This window comes from Trichoderma asperellum, chromosome 1 (genome assembly GCF_020647865.1).
Source record: "Trichoderma asperellum chromosome 1, complete sequence".
NCBI classification, from domain to species: Eukaryota; Fungi; Ascomycota; class Sordariomycetes; order Hypocreales; family Hypocreaceae; genus Trichoderma; species Trichoderma asperellum.
Window position 1 is genome coordinate 6,425,194 of NC_089415.1, and position 22,513 is coordinate 6,447,706.

The 22,513-nt window shown below is 49.0% G+C and overlaps 11 protein-coding genes across 13 annotated transcripts; 5 read left to right on the forward strand and 6 right to left on the reverse strand.

Annotated features, from left to right (window-relative positions):
- Positions 1-107: 107 nt before the first annotated feature.
- TrAFT101_002026 (uncharacterized protein) lies at positions 108-1,653 on the reverse strand. The gene is made up of 2 exons (XM_024903644.2): positions 1,336-1,653; positions 108-1,276 (listed from the first exon to the last, which is right to left on the reverse strand). The coding sequence occupies exons 1-2, from the start codon at positions 1,484-1,486 to the stop codon at positions 309-311; spliced, it is 1,119 nt and encodes a 372-aa protein (XP_024763143.2). The 5' UTR covers positions 1,487-1,653; the 3' UTR covers positions 108-308.
- Positions 1,654-1,841: 188 nt separating this feature from the next.
- Positions 1,842-3,150, forward strand: TrAFT101_002027 (uncharacterized protein). The gene is made up of 2 exons (XM_024899690.2): positions 1,842-2,152; positions 2,243-3,150. The coding sequence occupies exons 1-2, from the start codon at positions 2,030-2,032 to the stop codon at positions 2,915-2,917; spliced, it is 798 nt and encodes a 265-aa protein (XP_024763144.1). The 5' UTR covers positions 1,842-2,029; the 3' UTR covers positions 2,918-3,150.
- Positions 3,037-5,274, reverse strand: TrAFT101_002028 (uncharacterized protein). Of its 2 annotated transcripts, XM_066126494.1 has the most exons (3): positions 5,121-5,274; positions 4,361-4,957; positions 3,037-4,300 (listed from the first exon to the last, which is right to left on the reverse strand). In XM_066126494.1, the coding sequence occupies exons 1-3, from the start codon at positions 5,186-5,188 to the stop codon at positions 3,523-3,525; spliced, it is 1,443 nt and encodes a 480-aa protein (XP_065982597.1). In that variant the 5' UTR covers positions 5,189-5,274; the 3' UTR covers positions 3,037-3,522. The 2 variants fall into 2 exon arrangements, with proteins under 2 accessions (XP_065982597.1, XP_024763145.1); XM_024909638.2 differs by having other exon boundaries at positions 4,361-5,274.
- A 157-nt stretch (positions 5,275-5,431) lies between these two features.
- Positions 5,432-7,336, forward strand: FIP1 (cleavage polyadenylation factor subunit fip1). The gene is made up of 4 exons (XM_024903645.2): positions 5,432-5,669; positions 5,737-5,789; positions 5,884-6,125; positions 6,180-7,336. The coding sequence occupies exons 1-4, from the start codon at positions 5,520-5,522 to the stop codon at positions 6,719-6,721; spliced, it is 987 nt and encodes a 328-aa protein (XP_024763146.1). The 5' UTR covers positions 5,432-5,519; the 3' UTR covers positions 6,722-7,336.
- Positions 7,337-10,482: 3,146 nt separating this feature from the next.
- CHIT33 (Endochitinase 33) lies at positions 10,483-11,687 on the forward strand (the record flags this gene model as incomplete). Its single annotated transcript, XM_024901808.2, has 4 exons — positions 10,483-10,582; positions 10,656-10,712; positions 10,802-10,934; positions 11,009-11,687. The coding sequence occupies 4 exons, from the start codon at positions 10,483-10,485 to the stop codon at positions 11,685-11,687; spliced, it is 969 nt and encodes a 322-aa protein (XP_024763147.1).
- Positions 11,688-11,786: 99 nt separating this feature from the next.
- TrAFT101_002031 (uncharacterized protein) lies at positions 11,787-13,270 on the reverse strand. The gene is made up of 2 exons (XM_024901809.2): positions 12,839-13,270; positions 11,787-12,677 (listed from the first exon to the last, which is right to left on the reverse strand). The coding sequence occupies exons 1-2, from the start codon at positions 13,037-13,039 to the stop codon at positions 12,063-12,065; spliced, it is 816 nt and encodes a 271-aa protein (XP_024763148.1). The 5' UTR covers positions 13,040-13,270; the 3' UTR covers positions 11,787-12,062.
- Positions 13,271-14,735: 1,465 nt separating this feature from the next.
- On the forward strand, positions 14,736-15,226 carry TrAFT101_002032 (uncharacterized protein; the record flags this gene model as incomplete). The annotated part of the gene is made up of 2 exons (XM_024903646.2): positions 14,736-14,760; positions 14,826-15,226. The coding sequence occupies 2 exons, from the start codon at positions 14,736-14,738 to the stop codon at positions 15,224-15,226; spliced, it is 426 nt and encodes a 141-aa protein (XP_024763149.2).
- Positions 15,227-15,750: 524 nt separating this feature from the next.
- Positions 15,751-16,477, forward strand: TrAFT101_002033 (uncharacterized protein). The gene has a single exon (XM_024899618.2). It carries the CDS (start codon positions 15,845-15,847, stop codon positions 16,454-16,456), a length of 612 nt encoding a protein of 203 aa, XP_024763150.1. The 5' UTR covers positions 15,751-15,844; the 3' UTR covers positions 16,457-16,477.
- Positions 16,478-16,709: 232 nt separating this feature from the next.
- On the reverse strand, positions 16,710-18,503 carry TrAFT101_002034 (uncharacterized protein). Of its 2 annotated transcripts, XM_024907821.2 has the most exons (2): positions 18,006-18,503; positions 16,710-17,943 (listed from the first exon to the last, which is right to left on the reverse strand). In XM_024907821.2, the coding sequence occupies exons 1-2, from the start codon at positions 18,123-18,125 to the stop codon at positions 16,918-16,920; spliced, it is 1,146 nt and encodes a 381-aa protein (XP_024763151.1). In that variant the 5' UTR covers positions 18,126-18,503; the 3' UTR covers positions 16,710-16,917. The 2 variants fall into 2 exon arrangements, with proteins under 2 accessions (XP_024763151.1, XP_065982598.1); XM_066126495.1 differs by having other exon boundaries at positions 16,710-18,503.
- Positions 18,504-18,677: 174 nt separating this feature from the next.
- TrAFT101_002035 (uncharacterized protein) lies at positions 18,678-20,964 on the reverse strand. Its single transcript, XM_024905081.2, has 3 exons — positions 20,761-20,964; positions 20,593-20,694; positions 18,678-20,533 (listed from the first exon to the last, which is right to left on the reverse strand). Exons 1-3 carry the CDS (start codon positions 20,812-20,814, stop codon positions 18,992-18,994), a joined length of 1,698 nt encoding a protein of 565 aa, XP_024763152.2. The 5' UTR covers positions 20,815-20,964; the 3' UTR covers positions 18,678-18,991.
- Positions 20,965-21,565: 601 nt separating this feature from the next.
- Positions 21,566-22,462, reverse strand: TrAFT101_002036 (uncharacterized protein). Its single transcript, XM_024907822.2, has 4 exons — positions 22,259-22,462; positions 22,141-22,189; positions 21,777-21,917; positions 21,566-21,720 (listed from the first exon to the last, which is right to left on the reverse strand). Exons 1-4 carry the CDS (start codon positions 22,377-22,379, stop codon positions 21,699-21,701), a joined length of 333 nt encoding a protein of 110 aa, XP_024763153.1. The 5' UTR covers positions 22,380-22,462; the 3' UTR covers positions 21,566-21,698.
- Between the last annotated feature and the right edge of the window lie 51 nt (positions 22,463-22,513).

The following is a 22,513-nucleotide window of genomic DNA, read 5'->3' on the forward strand; positions in this document are numbered from 1 at the left end:
AGGGCGGATATAATAGACGAGTGTGACTTTTTCTTTTTCTTTTATTTTCCAAAGCACCATGTGTGTTTGTGTATGTTAGGAAGGACTGCCTATACTGTTGTCAGGTAGGAGATACAATGTTATAATAGTATGATGTTATATTTAGCTACGCCTGTTATACGTAGCCCTTCCCGCTAACCATCTACTTGATCTTACACCCCTTTTTTTGTAGACAAATAGGGTTCGATTGATTTGTAGGTAATTTTATGCGACTAATCTAGATTTTAGACTCTTTTGTGAAATCTTGTGGACAAAGAAGAAATTCTTATTTAATCTAGCAGATCGCTGATATACGCACGCAAAGGCTCAGCTTCCTCTTCCACAGTCCGATTCGGCAATCCTCTCAGAGCCTCCTTCAGCTGGCCATCCCCTTCGGTCGCCACTTTAACCAATTTTTTTACAATGGCATTTTCTTCAGGAGTGAGGCGAGATACGCGCATGACGCTGACAAAAGTCTCAAAAAAGTCAATGAGATTGAGGTGCATGAGAATATCGTCTGAACCAGATAGCATCTCCAGGGCAGCCCATTGCAGGATCCCTTGGTCACTGGGGGCGATGGCAGTGGTGGAAAGGGGGAATAAAGCTTGGTGATGAGCTGTGTTTATGGCGCGGATATCGAGAGTTGCGAGACGAGTGAGAAGGCGTAGGAGACGGCCTTGTGAGAGGGAAGTTTGGTGTCGAGGCCGAGTGGGAGGATGTGCTGTTTCAGGGGAGCAGAGCGTTTTGATGAGTTCCAGGAAGGGTCGCTGGGTGAAGATGACGCGCCAGAGACGTCCGTGGCCGGGGATACGACGCCTGGTGGTGCTCAGGCCGTTGAAGTCATAGCTGCTTGCACCGTTGACTCCTTCTGCTGGCCGGATGGTTTCGCAGTCTGACTCGAGCAAGTCGCCGAGCACTTTGGCCGCGCGCTCGCCAACGCCGACGTCCGGGCTCTCTAGCCAGCGGCGGATGAGAGCCTCGACGACATCGGGGAGAGTGCTGAGGAGGGCGGCCTCGGTTGGTGCTTTGGCGGCCTTGTGGATGATGGCGAGGGCGAGAAGATTGGCGCCGGAGAGAGGAGAGTTTAGGGCTGTGAGGATGGATGGAGGATCGGCGATGGTGAGGGTGCGGGTGAAGGTGAGAGGCGATAGGAGCTTGATGGTGAGAGAAAGTAGAGGAGAAGGATCTTGCGTGGTTGACTTGAGGATTTGGGTGAGAGGAGGGAGGACGGTGGGGAGGAGAGGAGGGATGTTGGATTCTGGGAGGGTTGTTTGATTAGCAATCCTTCCTGGGCTCTGCGATCAACGGGTGTCTTACCTGTTAGCTGGAGCTCGATATCGTCGAGAAGCTTGAGGTTGAACGGCACAGAAGGGTCGTTTTCGAGCTCTGCTAGATGAGCCTGGAACTCCTCAAGGCCGGAGATGGGGTGAGCGTCTGGGTTGCCGTCTGGGATGATGCGTTCAGACATGACGAGGTTTCAGCTACCACCAGCAGCTTTGAACCCGGTTTGCCGATAAACTCGAAGGTGAGGATAATGTCTAATGTGATAAAATAGAATGAGATTAACGGCGAAAGGTGTTGCTGATTTCAGCAGCAGTCTCTGGATTTCAAGATTTCAAATGACAACCTGAAACGTTCGAATTATAGAGCTGGAAACTATAACTATATAATTTCCAGGGTAGGCAATAGCAGGCAGATGCGCTGACGGCGAGCGCCCAGGCAGCGGGGCAGCGTCACAGCGGAGGAAATTCCGCCCTCCCCACCATACTTTTTTCTCTGTCGCTGAAAGTTGGCGCTCCAATTGAGCTTCTTCTGTCATTTTCATCCTAGTCCATCAAGTCGGCTTTTTTTATACCCAGCAAAAATATCTGGCACTGCTGTCGTGAAGTTCGACAGTATAGCGAATAATATCACCATATCTGCTCCGATATTCATAAACTAGCACTGAAATACACCTGCTCACCGAGCAATTGGAGCTTTGCGCAAGGGACTTGCTTGAGCTGAGTCGGAAATGTCAAGAGGTGGTGGGCGAGGAGGAGGCCGAGGAGGCAGGGGAGGAGGCAGAGGAGGACGGCCGGGTCTTCCTTGGGATGACACAGATGAGCCTGATGCTCGGCCCTCTGAGCTGTTCCCAGTAAGTAGATCATGCGCTGCATATCTCGAAAAAGATTCTATAGGTGAGAGCTGCTGCTAACGGTCATTCTCTCTCTCTTTTTTTTTCCAGCCTTATGTCGTCCCGACAGCTCGCGACCTAAACACCACAGAATACAACGGCGTTCAATATTTCCTCCTCCTCCGTCACCAGATCCATTCATCGCCGCTATATACATCCAAACGAACCTCCCTCATCGATCCCAACGCGCCGCGCAAAACCTACGGCCGCGACCAGATGAACGCCCTCTACGACGTCAAAAGCAAAGCCTCCGTCGATCCCTTCAGCGCAATGCCAACCTACTCACAGCGCTTCTCCCGTCCGGAACGCGCACTCCCAGAATGGTCTTCCCGGCCGGTATGTCGAGAAATGTATCCACCTGAGCTGCTCGACACGGTCGACTCCGCAGATGCCAGTGGCGTGAGGAAGAGGCGTAAGCTGGAGCTGAGCAAAGTAAATGCTCTGCCGAATGCGGAAGAGGCGTTTGGCATGCCTGCTATCGAGGGCGAGGACGACGGCGTGCCGGTCGATGGGAAACATATTCTGGAAAGGCTGGACGCCCTGCGGGATGACGAGGGTGATGACGTTGGCGACGCGGAAGACGACGAGGGGCTGGAGGAGGAGGAGGAAGATGAGGTCTACGATGATGAAGATGCGGGTGACTACGATGCCGAAGGATACTTTGACAATGGTGACGAAGGCGGCGATGACTACGGGGATGGAGATGACGGCGAAGGAACATATTAAAAAGTCCCTATTCTTTTTTTCTTTACTTGTTTCACCACTTCCGGCGTTTTGTTTTGAATTACCGAAAGACTTTTGGTTATTACGGAAGAAAAAAAACTTTGAAGAAGAAGCTGTCATTGGAGCAAATTTTCTTTTCTTTTGGTTATTATTTCCACACACGCATGTATATAAAATTCTACTGAGGTACTCGCATATACCCATTTCATATACCATGATTCTAAGATGAGTCACACACACACATACAAAGAACATGCCAGTGAAAACGAATTTGCTTAGAGCCCCTCACCCTTGCAGATTTCCTTATTTCTCATCTTCTAAAAGGAGGGTATCTTCTTGTGGCTACACTTGTAGCCATGATCAACACCAGCCATTCCCCTATATTTTATCGTCTAGATACTCCTTTTTGTCGCTGCTGCCCTTCTCATAGTCATACATTTCTTGACAATGAACAGCCCCCGTCATATGCTCGGCCGTAAACAGCCCTTGTACAGCAAGCGCCGCCTAATGATTAAACCATCTCCCTTCCACCAAACAACATTAAATAAAAAAAGATAAAACCCAAAACCCGAAGAAAAGCAGACATGAAAGCAAAGATCGTAAGCGCTTTATGAGGAAATGCCAGAATACAGGCCGTTATCCAAGAACCCAGCCTGCAATCGTGATAATCTCTCCCGCGTATCCGCAATCTGTCCAGCCTGGGCAACGATCGCGCTGCCCATCTCCCGCAGCGCCGCGAGCACCTGGCTCAGCTGGTCCTGGACCGGCGCGTTGCTGTGGTCGCGCAGGCTGCGAATCTGTTCGTAGAGGCCGTTTTCCACCCCGGGCATATCGCGCTCGATCTGCGCCCGGTATTCGTCCAGGCGTTTCTTATATTTCTCGACGTCATCGCAGATGCGGTTAAAATAAGTAATGAGGTCTTGGGCACTGGCATGTGCCGATGAAGCGTCTGCTGAGTTGGAGTCGCTGGTTGGAGGGGGGCCGGCGAAGAGGCCGGTTTGGTGGTAGTGTGTCGGTAACTTGAGGTTGTCCGCAGCCTTGAAGGAGAGCTGAGCGTCGGTGACGTTCTTCTTGGTCATGTCTTGTAGGGCCTTGACAGTCTGAATATCGCGGTTGAGGGCGTCTTGGACTGTCTTGAACTTGGACTCGACAAACTGGACGTCTCGACCGAGCTGATCAATGTCCTTCTCATGCTGGGGCATGAATTCGCCAATCTCATCTCTCATCTTGATGACGCGCTGGATGCCTTTGTCGATGAGAGCAATTTGGTTCTGGACCGGCTGAGCAAGGTCATCGAATCGCGATCGTGGTCGCAAATTGTCATAGTTGACCTGGACGGCGGCAACTTGGTTTGTCGACTGTGCTGGCTGAGCTGTAGTTGCTCCACTGCATTTTTTGTTAGCATTGGCCGAGAAAATCCTTCAAAACGAATATAGGATTGCGTACAAGAGACCACCTCCTGTGGTGGTGGCTGCTGCTGGAGTTGTTCCCGAACCAAAGAGGCCACCTCCTGACTGCTGAGTGGGCGCAGCGCTGCCGAACAAACCTCCTCCTGTTCCCGTTGCCGTCGCCGCGGGTTTGCTTCCAAAAAGACCACCACCGGTTGTGGCGCTGGACTGGGCCGCAGGGGTGCTTCCAAACAGACCTCCACCAGTGGTTGTCTGCTGCTGAGGGGTCGCGGTATTGCCAAACAAGCCTCCTCCCGTTCCCGTTGTCGTTGTCGCCGCAGGCTTGCTTCCAAAAAGACCACCACCAGTTGTACCAGATGCTTGAGCTGGCTGAGCAGTCGCTGTTGAGCCAAACAAGCCGCCGCCAGTTGTGCCAGTATTCGTCGCTGCCGGCGTGGTTGTAGCGGCGCCAAAGAGACCTCCGCCGGTGGTTGTTTGCGGGCTCGCGGTCGTTGCGGCTCCAAAGAGTCCTGTTCCTGCTGGCTTGGCGCCAAAAAGGCCGCCTGTGGTCGCCATATTGTTGGGTGTTGTTGGATTCGCCGACGCGTTTCCAGAACCAAACAGTCCCCTAGTCGCTGCTGGCTGCGCAGTGCCTCTGTGGCGCGTTTAGTTAGAAACAACAAGAGGACGACAGTGTAAGGCGTGACCAATTGGGTGATATGGGAGATGTTGGAGAGTAGAGAGGCGTGGTGTAGAGTATAAGTTTGGGCGATATCAGAACGCTAAAGGCGTGGTGTTGAAGATTTAGCAAAGCTTACAGGCTATTGGCAGCTCCAGTGTTAATGCTAAGACCCGCTGGGCCACTGGCTGACCGCGCCAGAGACATCACACCTCTATAAGAGAGGCTTTGAAACTTTTTTTCCAGACAGGCGAGTCAAGGGTCTAATTCGTGTGGAGCTTTTACTTCAGTATGCGTGAGCTTGGACTGGACTTTGTTGCGGGTCTGATAATGGCTGATAATGAAGGGATACGGAAAAACCCCGGGGCTGTGTTGCTACGATCCACCATGGGCTTATCCAGCCTATCAGCCTGCAGATGAGCTTCTTACCTACCTGGTAGAGCTTCGACTCTGAATTGATGTGCACGACACTTTGTTAATCTTCTTGTATAATCCAGAACTTTTTTTATACCAAATTTGCCTCCAATCAGCTACCAAAATGGACATGGACGAAGATGACGATCTCTACCAGCCAGAAGAGCCAAAGATTGAACAAGATGAGGAGAAAAAGCTCAAGGCAGAAGAGCTAGAGGAAGGCGAAGAGGAAGATGAGAGCGGCGCCATGGACGAAGATGATGATGACGATTCGGTACGCGACTTTGACCCTTTTGTGTCGAAATGTGCTACAATCTGTATGCTAATATTGTGGTTTTCAGGATATAGACATCATCACAGAGCGAAAAGATGGCACAAAGGCAGCGCCGCCGCCGTACGTTGACCCTAGGCCCGCCGTGCTTCTGCGCGAACGCTTTTTTTGAGCGCCTATTAATATTGCCGTTCTTTGACTGATTATGCGATGACAGACAAGCAAAATATAGCGACATTAGAAATATTCCCCAACGATCAGCCTCCAACGACATCTCCGCAAAGTCAACGGCGCCGGTCAAGAGAGATGAAGACTCGAAAGCGACGAACGCTCTGAGCATTGCCGCCCCAAGCGCAGATCAAACCTCAGCTGCCGCCTCGAAGTCCACAATTGATATCAATGCTATTCCAATTCACCCTGCGACTGGCAAGCCTATAACACAAATAAACATTGATGAGGGTATGTGGCTATTGTTCCTGCTGGCTTCCTTTGATAACTGACCAATCCTGCCAGATCTGCCAGATAGCGATAAACCGTGGCGCAAGCCAGGCACAGACATTAGCGATTACTTCAACTACGGCTTCGACGAATTCACATGGGCGCTATATGCTGCCAAGCAAGAATCTATCCGTGGCGAATTTGGCGCCGATGCCTTTGCTGTCAACAACAAGAAGATGATGGAGGACTTCAACATGATGATGATGGGAGGTATGGGCATGCAAGGTGGAGGAGGTGCTGGGGCTGGCGGGGCTGGCGGCGGAGGTGCCGCTGCTGGCATGCCTGGTATGGATGGAATCCCGCCCGAAATGCAAGCCATGATGCAGCAGATGATGGCCTCTGGCATGGATCCTTCCCAGATGGACCCAAGCCAGATGGCAGCCATGTTCTCTGGGATGCAAAATGCCGGCGGCAACGCGGGTGCCCAGGGAAGCCAGGGTCAAAACTTTGGTGGAGGCTTTGGTGGAAACCAAGGCTTCGGCTATGATCAAGGCATGGCTGGAGGTGGCGGTGGAAGAGGCGGATTTGGGGGCCGTGGACGCCGTGGCCGATGGTAGAACCATGATTATGATGCTGCCATGAGGTCTCAGGTTTTTCTTGACTATCAATAAGTGGGCATGTATTTGGGACACCTGGAGTTGAACAATTGGCGTTGACGGGACTGCATTTCCAAGATATTGCAATATCACATTGCGGGAGGTCTCTACTGCAATAATGGAACGGGAATACAAGGTAAATTTTAATGGATGCTCTCTGCTATTATGATTCTTGATTACGGGATCTGAAATTGGACGCGATAGATGGGCGCAAAAGATCGATAAGGGCATCACATATGTAATGATATACTACCGGAACCAACGATGTATCAAATCCTGATGGGAAGCAAGGTATTATCTACAAGCAAAGATGAGAGAGCGAGGTCACAGTCAAGATACCTTTGCACTTGGTCATCGAACTGCTCAAATGAGGAAGCCAAGTTTTCTTATGATAGAGACAGCCATCAGCCTAAAACTACTAGTAGCTTTGCAAGATGGAAGACGGCAAAAGGATTTAGTACCTACTCCTCTTCTCTCTCAGTCATGGAATAGGGAATGGCTTTATGGGACTGATATATGCAAATACGCGGATACTTTGTTATACAAATATATACAACTTTGAGAGCTGCCAGCCGAAATGAAAATGCTGATAAGGGATATCTGTGTAGCTCAGCATCAGGTAACGTTACCTAACTGTAGCAAACGCAGGCCTAGTTGGGAACTCTAAGGCTTGAACTTCCTAAGACAGGTGGGCGACCGATCCTGTATGGCCTGCCAAGAAGCTAAGAGGACTCAAGTTGACAGACGCCAGGAACGGCCGCTGTCTAGCTTGGATTTGCATCACATGACGTCGGAGAGGTGTGTGAACAGAGCCTTTGTTCTTGTTGAGACGGATGAGTGGTTCAGCAGCGGAGTAATATGATGTTTAGCAGCACGGCAGAAGGTGTAAGTAGTTATTGCAGCTAGAGCTGGAAAGCTGGGGTTGGTGTTGGTGTTGAAACTGCCTTAGGTGGGGGACAACGCGCGGAGAGAGACTACCTAGTAGTTTTAACATCATGATAAATACCTATGTGCTTACTACCGCTACTGTTACTGTTAGCGGATAAAGTAAACAGACGTTTTAAGCTTGATAAATAAAATTTAATTACTGCCTGAGATTTATTCGATTATTTGTCTGCCTGGAAAAGCTAATACATGTACCTAGAGCTATGCCATGGTGAGAGGCTATACTGCAGCAGAGAGCAAGGACCGAGCCCTGGGCACTGTTTCTTACCAGAATGTCTTGGTGCTCGCCAAAAGAGGTTATCACTGTCGGCGGATGACGTCTCATCCTGGCTGTTGATAAGGCAGCTTTGAGAAGGTGCGCTGTACTGCAAGCCATTGGCAAGTCTACGTTGCATCGCGCACTAAAACCTCTCTCTTCCATCTTACGCACACGCTTAACTTGCATCGCGGGAGACGTGAGATGCTGCATGAAGCACGTGGGGCTGTGGATATCAAGCATCGAATGGGCAAGACCTCGACTCTCTTTTCGAATCCCTTTCAGATACACTGGCAGCCATGGCTGAGGGAATCGCAGAATAACCGTTCTAACTGGGGCTGATGCTCCCTGATCATGGACACAGAGGCAAACAAGATCAGCGTCATGATCTACCAAGCGAGCGTGGCGTAAGTGATCAGCAAGATCGAAAGCATCTCTACCAGAGTACCGGAGCTATCGGGGACTAACAGACTTCGCAAGTTGCCATTCTCGTGCTAGTAATGGGCAACGCAATTCTCTCCAAAGCCGACTCTCCAGTACCCCACGGAGCATCGCTCCACTACTTTAAATGATGCTTGCGCCGAATAGGCTGGCGGCTAATGTGTGATGCTTGAAGCACACTAGCTATTGTGATGGATGACAGCCCCGGGGATGAATAATTCACTTTACAGCCATACCTAAGGAGCAGGTGGCAACACGTCTTTGATAGGGTCATGAGCGCCGACGAAAGCCGCGTTGAGCATCCCAAGGGATAAAAATACTCAGAGACGAGTAAAGAAAGGGATACATTACACGCTTATAGCTGTTCCTACGCAGCTGTCATCATATTTCCGGCGTTCGTCTATCCTGGCGTTTCAAAACAAAGTGAAATCGTCAAGACAACTTAGAACTGGAAAACAAAGTGTGATATGAGCACTGGGGCAGCCGGGCTGAACCGAACCGCGGCTCTGCTTCCCCACGATATCTAAATGCTAAATGATTTGCAGTGAAGGTTTAAACCTTCTTGGGATATTCCTGCGGATAACGTTCCTGCAGGGGGGTCATTCGCCCAAAAATCATCTGCGTTCCTCCTATGCCAAAGCAGGAAGCTGCTGTATCAAGAGAAGACTAGCTGTAGCGATACGCTTCGTCGAACTTTTTTCCGACTGGTGGAGGTGTCTCTTTGGGCGGCAAGAAAAATGCTTACGATCCATTTGATGAGAGGAGGACTTGGAATCTGAGCAAGCTGTTTGCTATAATCTGCTCAAAACCATCACTTTCCATGCCTTTTCGCGCGCTGCTGCAGATGAGTGAAAGGTGTCAAGCTTATTGTGGTGTGTCGCATGAGCAAGGCCACAATGAAGAGGGACCTTTTAGCCGCAGTTAATTTGTTTGCGTCTCTTCAGCACCATTAGATGCTGTCTGTGGTAGCCGGTCGTGTGCAACTCAAATCTGCTGAGCCAAGTTGGCCGCCTGAAAATCATTTTGGATCATTATCGTTGACGACCATTTTAGCCTGTTAGATCGATATGCCAGGGGGCTTACTCAAGCTTAACTGTTGCTTACTGACTGATCCATGTTTGATTCCAAATTAGGGTTCCATGTTCCATGTCGCTCTGGGGCAGTCCGAAGGCATGCTATTGACCTTATTCGATATTGGCATCGAGCCTCTGCCAAAGTAGGTAGGAGGTATGACATCCCAGTCTCTCTGCAAACCTTACCGTAAGTCAAGACTCTGATATGCTCTCATCAATATCTTGTTTCTGTTTCTCTGTTCTTATCTCTGTGTATTTCTAGTGACACCTTATGGACAATGGGTTCACCACGTATGTATGCGACCTCGCACAAACATGTGTGGAGTTTCGCTTCATATATACATAGTCTGCCAGCACGTGAAGGGGCCATTATCAACCTTTGGCAGTTGCGTAAGATAGGCAGCAATATTGATAAAACGGTAAAGCTTGGCGACTTTGATTGGTACTACCAAGCATTTTGTACGTTGTATCTGAGTAGTAGCCAGAACCCCTGATGTTTCGGAGCGTTAACCAATCTGGCCTCGGCACACGCCTTCGAATGCCACCATCCTTCTTCTTCGCTAGGATTATGCGTACATGGCACCTCGCGGTTCCTTTACTTAGTATGAAGCGCTATCTTGACTGATAATATCTCTAAAACTACAATAGCGAAACCGAGGGATCCAATTGCCGGCATTAGTCGTTCTCTTATTCGAAGCTGCCCTAGATGGCATGGCTCCATCATGGGCTTGTGATAATCCTCGTCTCGCCTCATCCTTTGGTCCGGAGGTGGAAGCTTTGGGCTGGTGAAGAAAGGACGGTCGATTCAATGCTACGTATGTTCCCAAAGATGGATGTCGCATCGCGGTAAGAAGTGGAGAGAGATTGCTCTTGGATGTTGAGGCATGTTGAACCAAAAATGAGGATATAAAAGCCGTTTGTCCAACCAGTCTAGGTGACACTCTGTCCTTCATCATTGTCAGCATCTTCACTTCGCACTTAGCAGCTTCACCATCTCTTCAGCCGCGATGCCCTCTTTGACCACTCTTGCGAGCGCGCTCGCTCTTGTTCCTTCCGTCTTTGCTGGCTGGAATGTTAACTCGAAGCAAAACATTGCTGTGTACTGGGGTAAGGCCCTTCTTATGAGCTTTTACACAATTTATATAAGGGAAAATAGCTATCTAACATGACATCTGTATAGGACAAAACTCGGCCGGCCAGCAAAGCACGCAACAGCGTCTTTCAACCTACTGCAGCGGTACGTTTCTGCTTTATTTCCCAACACTGCAAGCTTTGATCGGCCAAAATGAGAAAAAGAGCATGTTGAATCTGACAGCTGCCATGTAGATGCCAATATTAATGTTATTGACATTGCTTTCTTAAACGGAATCACTCCTCCCATGACCAACTTTGCCAATGCTGGTGACCGATGCACTCCCTTCTCCGACAACCCTTGGCTCCTGAGCTGCCCTGAAATTGAGTAAGTTTCTCTATATGAAGAAATGGGTGTCTGATGTGTATGCAAATATGGACTAACTTTAATTCATTTTAAAGGGCGGATATCAAGACTTGCCAGGCTAACGGCAAGACCATCCTCCTTTCTCTTGGTGGTGACTCTTACACCCAAGGTGGCTGGAGCTCTGCCAGCGCTGCTCAAGCCGCAGCCAACCAGGTCTGGGCCATGTTCGGTCCCGTTCAGTCCGGCAGCTCTGCCGAGCGTCCGTTTGGCAGTGCAATCGTGGACGGCTTTGATTTCGACTTTGAGGCCACGACCAACAACCTCGCTGCTTTCGGCGCCCAGCTCAAGAGCCTCTCCAACGCTGCCGGCGGCAAGAAGTACTACTTCTCTGCTGCTCCTCAGTGCTTCTTCCCAGACGCCGCTGTCGGTGCGCTGATCAACGCCGTCCCCATGGACTGGATCCAGATTCAGTTCTACAACAATCCTTGCGGCGTCAGTGGCTACACGCCCGGCACCAGCAGCCAGAACAACTACAACTACCAGACCTGGGATACCTGGGCCAAGACGAGCCCCAACCCCAACGTCAAGCTTCTTGTCGGCATTCCCGCTGGCCCAGGTGCTGGTCGCGGCTACGTCTCTGGCTCTCAGCTCACTTCAGTCTTCCAGTACTCGAAGGGGTTCAGCAGCACCTTTGCCGGTGCCATGATGTGGGATATGTCCCAGCTTTACCAGAACACTGGCTTTGAGGCCCAGGTTGTCAATGCTTTGAAATAACTAAAATTATAAAATAAGGGAAAAAAAAAAATACATGTTATGAGACTCGGATCGTGTACAGATACCTTGAAAGAGGATGAACTGGTATGATTTGATTGTTGGATGGAACAGGATTGTATATATGTATATATGTTTGTCTTAAAGTTCTACTGTATATAGCTTCAGTTTTTGCACATATTGAATTAACTGCACATAACTTCGTTTCTTGTACCGCTAATTATATGTTGCTATAATCAATCTCATCAGTTCTAACATTGGGTATCATAACACAAAATTCATAACTCCTAACAAGGCCGCTATCAGCACTCTCTTCTTCCTCGTCCCATCCTCTTATTCTCCCCCTTGGTCGTTTTTGAAATGATGGAAATGATTTGCCTAGGTTGGGATGAAATGCTTGGAATCCTCTTCTTGCTGCGCAAACGACTGTGAAAAGGCAGCCAGGCCAATGATGATGCCGACAGCCATGACAAGCACAGAGATGACGGACCAAATGACTCCCCAGCACTGCGACGAGCCGCCATAGCGCTTGGCAAAGACGCTCGCATCCGACTCATTCACCTTGCGCAAGATCAAGTCGTCGCAAATATCCCACACGCTGTACAGCGAACTCATGACGCCGATGAACAGCACGACAAAGCGCAGCGCCTCGGCGTGAACGATGAACCAGCAAGCCACGAGCAAGCCCACGGCGAGCAGGACGGTCAAGATGGTCAGCCAGTCGCGCTTCCCCCACCACAGCGTCAGCAGGAAGCACACGCCCAGGACGATGGAGGCGACTTTGCTGGCGACGATGTCGAAGCCGCACATGGTGAGCAGGGCGCCGATGAGGGACGAGCCGAGATAGCCCGCGGGGAGGGTGATTGCGCTGATGCCGCCGGTGAGGTGGGTGACGCCGCCTTCGTGGGGGTCGAGGGAGATTGACTTGACGCGGCCGCCGGTGAGGATGGCGGTGATGGCGTGGCCGAATTCGTGGAAGGCGATGACGAGCATCTGGGGTGGGGTGGGGTGTTGGTTAGCTGTGATGTATCATTTCATATATGTAGGTAGATGCATGTATATATATATATATATATATATATATATATATATGGACATGACATATGTGTGTATGAATGAAGCTGGTTTTGGGGACTTGAGATGGTGGTACGCACCTTGAATGGCCACAGAATCATGCGCAGGTAGGGCACATTCCAGAGAATGGCAATGGCCACGACGTAGCCGCCAATGACGCCCAATGTCACGGCCTGAGTGTGAGTTGGATGCTGTAGGTTTCGAGAGATGAGAGGTTGGTATTGGGATTCGTGGCGGGTAAACAGGTTGGAGGCGCTTTCAAGAGGCTGCCACGGCGCCATTTTGGGAAGATGTTGGTGATGATGATGATGGTGATGACGACGACGCTTGGTGGAGGTTTTTTTTTTTTTTTGTTGTTGTAGGTGGTTGGTTTGATGATGCTGGTTTTAGACGTGGGTGGGATGAAACAAGCGTAGGTTGAACGATTGCATGAGCTGAGCACGAGATTTCAAAAAGAGAGGAAATCGCACACAGAAGCAGGCAGAGGAACAGAGATTAAAAAGGCAGATGGTAAAATTAAAAAAAAAAAAAAAGATGGATTCATAGTAGAAAATGAAGAGTCAATATCGAATTCCAAAGCTGTTGACGCGGCATGTGAGCAGCAAGTGGAACCGCGGGCGTGGCTGAGGCGCGGTGTGCATCATTTCTTCAGCAATGCGCTTTTGGTGGCTTTTTCGTTTTTGGCTTATACGAAGAGAGAGAGCGAGAGCCCCTGGAGTTGGTTCTTTATTTTTAGGTGGTTATTAAGATCGACAGGGCATGTTTTGCCACTGCCACAGCCACTTTTCAATGCTTGGTTTTGGATCAGCAGCTTGGCTTGGCTTGGCTTGGCTTGGCTTTGTGTGCGGGGTACCTGGTTGTAGGAGGTATTTCTTGCTGTGTTTCTGAGAAAGATGCGCTTTATGCTCACTGTCTATTTGGCTGTTTTTTATGAGATGATGGGTCTGTTTGGCCTTGATTTTTTGGCCTGTGGCATTAGAGGCGTGGCATACAAGGAGGGTTTGGTGCCTAGATTGCTGCTGGTTGTTTGGTAGTGGGCCATTTGATCAAGATTTAAGAACAATAAAGCAAGGCAACTTATAAATTTCAATAGAAAGAAGCATTTCCAACAGAGGCAAAAGAGGCTTTGTCGACGGCGTATATGTAGGAAGAGCAAACATGGTTCGGTAGTTGATTATTAAGAAATATTCTAATGCAGGGTTTATCGTCCTCGCACCATCATGGAGTTAAGTGTATTAAATTGGACGAGCAGATTGTAGAAATAAACCAGCAGTTCGTGGATACTTCTTTCTTGGGTGACGGGAGCCACGTCAATTGAGAGCTTGGTGAACTCCCATCTAGGTTGCTCTTATAACCGGCCATATTCATGATTGTTTGTAACAGGTACATGGACCAGTGCAAAAATTGATTAGTTTGATGAGACTGCTGCTACTACTGCTATTGCACTCTTATTTCGTCTTTCATATGATAGATATGATTTAGATCTTATCAGATGCAACTACCAACGCGCGTTGTAACTCTGAGCCCCCTGTATCTGCATTAGAGTAAGCTCCTTCAGCGATAGCATCTCCTACCACTACTTTTGAAAGGGGAATCTGATTGACGAGTAGAGCCCGTTTCAGCAGACTGTCTCCAAGAAAGCAAAAGTTGACCAACTTCTCAGCAAAACTCCCCGTATAAAAACCAGCCAGCAAAATAAATAGAGTGAAGAAATACAGAAAATGGAGGGTAGCACTGCTGCTGCTGCTGCCAACAACAGCATTGGCGACTTGCTCCTCTGAGTAACGGCAAAACAAGTAACGGGCGCTGGAGATACATTTCACTGGTGGTGGAGGGTTTGGTGTATTCCGACATGGATCCAGACTTAATATCTGAGGTTGAAGCTTATATACCTGTATATAATATATATACATACCTGCTGTCGTGAACTTGTCCAGCGCTTCTCGAGAGTCCCAACTACCCAAAGCAATGCCCATCATGCAACTCTCCATCTTTGGCGTAAGTTGATTATATCTCATCATGATAACTTGCGGAGAGCCCAAAGCCTCTCTTCTAATCCACCTTCAGGCGCTTCTCGCATTGCCCATTGCCCCACGGCTGTCGCCGCCACGAATAGCATCACCTTCGACATCTGGTTCTATCAAGATGGCGCCATCTCCCCCGTGCCCTGCGGACCACAAATCTCCGTGGGCTTCAACGACACGGTAAACAACAACAGTTGCTCTACATGGCGCATCGCGACCGCAGACGCCGTCACAATGTCGGTCAGACAGACCATCCCACCGTCATTGCAGACCAACGGCGAGCAGACGTGCACCGTTTACTGGGTCTGGTCAAACAACGGCGTGGTCTCACCGTCGTGCGCTGATACTGTCTTGGTCACCACGGCTGAGTTGTCTGCCTATGTTTGCTATCAACCACCAAATACTAGGGTTTTTGGGCTGAATATTGTGTGTGAGCCGAACTAGACAGTTTGAATATCCGCCATGGATGCTGCTTGGGCTTGCTAGATTGGCCGGTCGAACCATCAAATGGTCCCTAAGATTTGGAGATTATTAGAATCATAACGTATTTTATATATGAAGAAATATAATTGTGCATTAGATTCTACTTATGTCAACAACTGGACTTACATGGGAAAAAAGAGAAGATTGAAGTTTGCAAGTTGATGTACACAGGAGTGGGCTTCGCATTGACGCAGTCCGCTTGGAAGATGGCATATCATCTTCCATCTTTCCTTTTCTCTTTCTATTCTCATACATCTATCAATTTGTTCATGATTCTCTTTTTTTCGTGCGCCGAATACCGTGTTTTGAATCGCTGTGATGCTACTGTATTAACGAGTCTTGCACGGCCCCGCCCGGCCCCATCGCCTTAATAAACTTTTAACATGATCAGCACCGGCACCATCTCAGTTTAGCATCTCTATCATGTCAACGGCTTTCAGTTCTCATCTTTGGAATTAAAAAGATTTTTTTCTCTCATGTCGTTTCATCGTCTTCACTCTCTTTTTGCCATTTACATGAAATAGAACAGGAAAAGAAGGAAAGAAGAGAAAAAGTAAAAAGACCAAAAAAACAAATACAATGCCAGTCCCCTTTGACAAGCAGGCTTACTGGCACGACCGCTTCTCTACCGAAACCTCCTTCGAATGGCTTCTCGGCTCTGCTGAATTCATGTCCATCATCAAGCCCATTCTCACCAGCCTCGAACCTTCATCAGCCCGCATCCTCCACATCGGCTCCGGAACAAGTGATTTACAAAACTACTTTCGCCATCTCGGCTTCCTGGACGTCACAAATGTCGACTATGAGCCTCTAGCCGCGGACCGTGGCCGACAGCTTGAGAAGCAGGCTTTTGGAAATGTCAAGATGAAGTACGCCGTGGCAGACGCCACACAGTTACACCTCTCAAATGATAGTGGTGGCGAGTGCTGCAAATTCGATCTCGTGGTCGACAAAAGCACCGTCGATGCAATCTCTTGTGGCGGAGAAGACCAAGTTTTGCAGATGGCGAGTTGTGTTAAAGAGCATCTCGCGCCGGGTGCTGTATGGATCTCGTTGAGTTACTCTGCTTCGCGGTTCGACATTGAGAGACTGCCGTTTGATGTGCAGGTCCTGGCAAAAGTTCCCACGCCGAAGAGTAAAGCGACGGATCCGGATATATTCCATTGGTGTTATCTGTTGCGGCCGAAATGAAAGAATCATTTGCATCTCAGAACCAGAATAAGCTCTTCTACGTCTAACCGACAGAAAGGAGAGAGAGGGGGTAATCAGTTCGCTTGACGAATAACTTTAGCTGCCAATAGCAAATTGGCCCGTATATGACTGTTGGAAAGATCTTTTAGGGCAGAACTCGGCGTTTAAGAGGAGTTGAAGCTCGCCATAGAAGGCATATATGCCTATTTGGATAACCAATTCTTGGAAAGGAAATACGGTATTAGATGATAGTCGTATATTAACCCAGTCATCATAGATAAAGCACAGAGGCAGACAAGCAATCAGTTATGCCTCATTCATCATCAAGAAACAATCTATTTTTCACAAATTGTACCATTCTATAACTCAGTTGTATGATCCCACGCCTCCATGTTGCCATGCGCTGTATATATCTATCTCCCAAAATTTAAACCAACTCCTTGTGCTAGAAACCAACCCGTCTACTCCAAAGTATCCATCTGTCTCTCGCGGTAACTTCCAATCTTCCGATTTATTATCTCCTCAATCTGTGTCCATCGCTTAGCCAGAAGCGCTCTTTGTTCTTCCAGACCAACTTTCAGAGCATCAACTTCTTGTAACCGCTTTGTAACAACGTCGCTCAAAAATTCATCAAGCACCTTCAGGAGATATGTATCGACTCGATTTTGAACAACTTGTCCGTGTTCTTCACCGTTAAGAAATCGATCAAACTCCTTGACTGTACCTGAAAGCAACCTCAACACCGCCTGCGTACGGTGAAATTCCTCGGTAGCTTCCCCCAAAGGATACTCTCCAAGCAAATCTCGCTTTTCGAGTTCCGCCTTTTGGCTTTCGCCCAGCTTGGGAAATATCACATCGTCAATGTAGACATCGTCTGATGGATTCTCATCAGGGATGAAACCATACTCGAGCAAGTTGTAATCGTTAGAGTGAGTACTGTACGAAATAAACAACTCCTCGCCCTTCTCGTAGTCTCTATCCGCAATAATATGGTATCCCTCTGGTGAGTAATACACCTTACATCCAGCGTCTGCATGGTTAAACAAGTCGGCCACAGGGATCAATGCCAGCCTATCTTCCCAGGGATACTTCAACGTCTCGGGTGATTCGTTGTAAAACGTCCGAGTGTTGACAACCAGCCATGCATACGTGTACTCATCATACGGAACATCCGGAAATGCCTTATTAAAATCATTCCAATCATCCTGGAACGTCTTCTCCCGCTTTAGGAGAAGGTTTCTAGGCTCGAGAGGCAAAAGGTCCTTCAGCGCTTTCGGCCACATCATCGGCATGCCTACTTCAAAATCACTCATCTTCGGCAGCACAGCCTTCCACGGCACCGCATTGGCGCTCTTATCAAGAGCCAAATCCGCCGCAAGCAGCGCCTGGATGGTCGTGTGCGAGGGCAGCCTCTCGCGTATACTCGATGGAATTGACTCCAGGCAACGCAGCGCTCCAGGAGGCACCTTCAGGACTTCCTCTTCGGCCTATTGGCAGAATGTTAGAAACCCCCCAAAAGTGCCAGCACCACTTAGAGAGCCCAGTATACCTTGATATTGCGCGTGGCCAGAATCCCTGTGCCTCGACCGGGAATCTTGCTCGGCTGTATCGCGTCAATCACCACGCCTTGGGCAGTGGCCCATGCTATGAGATTCTGCAGGTGCCCCATGTCTACTCCGCAAGAATGAGAAGGCAATTTACTTTGTACGACGCAAAAAGAAGCTTAGTTGGACATAATTTCGAAATGTTGAGAAAAAAAGGGATCATCTGCCCGTAACGAGATGACACGGCGGTGCAGCGACAAGAGCCCCCCTTTAACCCCCAGTTGTTAAGGCTTCATCACGGGATCCCGGTGTTTTGGTGCGCAGTTGACGTATTTCCGGTTAACCGGATAATCTTAGTGTTTTTCTCAAACTCCATTCCGCCGCTTGTTTTACAATTCTGGCATTGCCGCAAAGAGGCATAAAGCAATGGCGGCCATCGTGGCTTTGTCAACTGGCATAGCTGAGGATGGCCGTCGCGGGAAATCGTTCCGCCGAGAGCCCAGTTCCGACGCTGATTACTAATGATATTGTGAGTTCAATGTTTTGTTTCCTCAAAAGGCACTTGGTAGACTTCTATGGAAACTTGCAACGTCAATAACAACACTGACGCTGCATCTGCGTGTTTACGTCCGTTTCTTTAATCTATGTGAGGCGCGTGGGCCTTGAGGAAACATTGACGTCTGTCGATTCTATTCGCTCATGGTGGAAGCATGCATGAATTGTTATCCACAAATATTCACCGAACATGCGTGCCTATTGCTGCGAAGGTCGATATGTAAGACCACCTGCATTAGCACATACATATACGGAGGTCATACTCCGTAGCAGGAGTGGGTAAACAAACACCCAGCCTCCTATCCCCACAACCAGCTTTCTGGTAAACATTAAACATTGGCGACCCTGTTTTTTAAACGAGATGCCAATTTGCTCATGTACTTGCTATTTCTTGCTTGGCAATGAGGGATAATAATGAATGGCCCTGTGCCGTCTCTTAATAGCCTCTCCCTCTGCCGTAAAACCCTCCTCTCCCATCTCCTCTACCCCTACCGCCGCCTCTACCGCCGCCTCTACCTCCTCCTCTACCCCTTCCCCTTCCCCTTCCGTCGTAGCCCCCTCTGTCACCGCGCCCCAGAAGTTGTGTATTCACCGGCCCCTGAGCCTTCCGCCGCTGCCTCTCCTCGGCGCTAGCATCCCACACGTTCTCAATGCCCAAGAGCTCGCAGAAGGCTGCAGTCTGTGGGTTTGTATACTCGTCAGGCTGCTTGTGAACAATCTCTGGTGTGCCGGGAACATATGGAGGCGCTGTCTGTTCAAAGTTGTCCGGCACATCCAGCTTCCCCTTTTGCACAATGTTCTCTTCAACCCACGCCTTTTCTGCTTCAATCAGGGGAATGTATTTCTCTTCTCCTAAATCTTCAGACACTTGGGCCGTAGGATCGCCAAAGGTCTGGGATTTGTGGAAAGCACGGGTGATTGCTAACCACTCGGCATCATATTGAAGTCGATATCTAGGGCCGGAGCTTTGTGGTGGATATAAAGACAGCTGCTCTTCCTTGAACGGCTGGACCTCGCATAGCTGGAGGAAGTGTCGCTGTGGCAGACACTTGTCCAATGACAAAAACCTGACCTCTTTGTTTTCAATGCCCGGAGGGACTGGCTGGCCTGGTTTGCGCTTCACCTTTTCTGTAGGCCGAGCAAATGATGCTGGTAGCTGTGCTCTCAAGTCATCAGGAACTTGTCCAGCATCACCCTCGGTATCCCCTTTGGCCTCGTTTTCTGTAATTCCCGTAGCTGCTTCTTTGGTAGTATCCTCAGTCTTCTCAGCATCATCTTCGTCGTCCATATCCAAATCAATCTCATCCGGGTTATCCTGGACGGGGGGTGGAGCATCAATGGGCTTATCTGGTTGAGTTTGAGTAGCCTCAGTGGCATTTGATGCATCGTCGTATTTCTTGATTGCTGCAAATTTGACATGTAAATGCGCAGAGAACCAGTAAGGTGGTCGTAGACGATCCATGACATACTCAGCAGCCACGCTGCCAAGAGAGCCATCCATAGATTCGCGTCTAAGAAAAGGCTTTCGCCTGAATAGTTCATCGAGGTCACCATGCGTCTCCACCTGGCGCGGCCAATCGTGACTTAGGCCGACATCAACTTGCGTCTGCATCAACAAGAGCTTCCGGACATCAATTTCTCTGACAGAGTAGAATGACTTGATATCGAGATGGTTGAAAGGTAGCCGCTCATGATGCGGCTTGCGGTAGTTCATGCCCCTCCATATTCCAGACATGCCTGCAATGCGGATAGGTCCCAGCCGAAGGACGTTGGCAGCTCCAAGATAGTAAATGTTGGGAGCGACCCAGCCGCCGTAATAGAGCTCCCAAGAATGTGAAGCAGCTTCATGGTTTCCGCCAATGAAAATGGTTAGATACGGAGCTTGTTTTCTCCCGGCGTAGTAGTCGTGGAAGCCACCGATTTTGCGATACTTGATGGGACATGACATGACCGTCAAGTCGGCCGCATTGCGCACAGCCTGCGTAGATCAGCAGACTGTATCGACCAGGAGCTGAGAATTTGGATTATATCAATTACCTGGAAATCACCTCCAATGATAAGTAGGTCAACGCCATCCCAGCCGCGCTCCTGGGCAGACTGCTTGACAGAAGCATATATCGCGTCGAGCGCGCCATGGCCCTGGAGAAGGTCAATTGATGCTGTTGGCAAAGATCATAAAGATGTGTGGTGTGTGAAGAGACTTACACAGCCCTCGACAGCAATTCGAACGCCCTGCGATTCGAATGCAGCTGAAGCCATTTTCCTTGTGGTGGAATATCAGAGGTCTTGTCAAAAAAGAGTGACGAAAGGCCGGGGCTTAGCGCGCATCCACGTCCACTAACAGAGGACCACTGGCTGTATAATATACTGGGCTGCCAATGCGAAAGACTGTCAAAACGTTCAATCAAGTATCCCTTGGTGGATACGGCGGAAACTTGCCTTTTACGGCGGCAACTTTGGAACCGACGGTATTTTTATTTTTATTTTTTTATTTTTATTTTTATTTTATTCATTTCAGGGATGTGGTTGAGTCATAGTTTTGAGTTGACTCATACATGACGGATGTGACACCGTTACTGCAGCTTAGGAAGGAAGCCACTGCAGAAGCAGCATAAAGCGCCATCAATGCAGAGATTACGGATGTTTAAACAGTATGCCGCAAGGGATAAGTGATTTCGGTAGGATAGACCTATGTAGTATTTGAGCATAGCAGCTTAAGCAGGTATTGATATTGTTCGCAATTCTTGCAAAGCAGCATATCGAACTAGCCAGACTACTAGAGGCAAATAATCGGTTTACGACACTACAAGTAATTGGTAAAGCATGTGCCCCTACAAAAAAAGCGAGATCTCAATGGAAGAACTTTGAGTCAAGCAGAGTGAGAGGGAGGCTATCAATCTACCACTTCTAATAGACGTTCAACCCACGGAGGAGTAACAGAGAGGAACGCATATGCTGAAATGGAGGTCATGGAGATGATCATCACAATGAATCGAAAGTAGAAAAAAAAGCTGCTGATTTTGTCATTCTTAGTATTAAGGCGAGGCATATTGCTTTCCTCTTCTATTTATGTAATCGGTGTGGTATCATGTCTTCGTATCATAATCTTTCTGAATAGAAACACCCAGGTAGTGAGTGCGGTATCATTTCGTGCTCATGTTGGCCCTGTGAAAAACATACAAAGTTAGAAGTGCCTATAGCGCGATTCCCGCATGGCTTACTGATCCAAGCCCAGGTAATCGGCTGCGGCTAACAGCTCAAGGCAAAGCTCTACAGGAATGTCCATGTCGGGCACGTCTTCGCTGTTCCTGTAGCGATACCAGTAGTGGAAGTACTCGACCACTTTGTCAAGGACCATTCCGCTATCATGCGTTAGTCAGCCAGCTCGAACACCGGTGCAGCAAGGCCGTTTCAAGGCGATTCTCGGTCAGTTCAAGTGTAGTGCAAGATCAACCAGACCAGCCTGTCAGCCTCTCCCGAGACTCGAGGTCTGGTAGAGACGGCGGCGTTCTGTCAAAAAATGCTCATGAAATCGTCGTCATCCCATGCAGCACATTCCAGCGGCCATGCATAGTTGTTTCTCACCTCATCTCTTGGAATACACATCTCGCGTCTTTCGCCTCGACGAATTGACCTGCACAGTATTGTGAGCAGGCAGTGACAGAGAGACAATGAGGCGATTCCCGGGCTGTTCTTCACGCACTCCTCGGGTCCAGCATGCCCTTGATGATCGGGCTCACCATGGCAGCCTCACGCAGCACGACAAACTCGAAGCCGTCTCCGGACACGAGCGTCACGTACTTGCTGGGGGCCGAGAGATCCATGGCAGCTGAATAAATTCTCGGTAATCTCTGGCGAGAGAGGGACCTCGGAGAAAAAAAAAAAGAAAAAAAAAAAAAAAAAAGAAGAGAGAAATTTTGCACGAAAAAAAGCTTTATACGCACGCACAACAGTTATC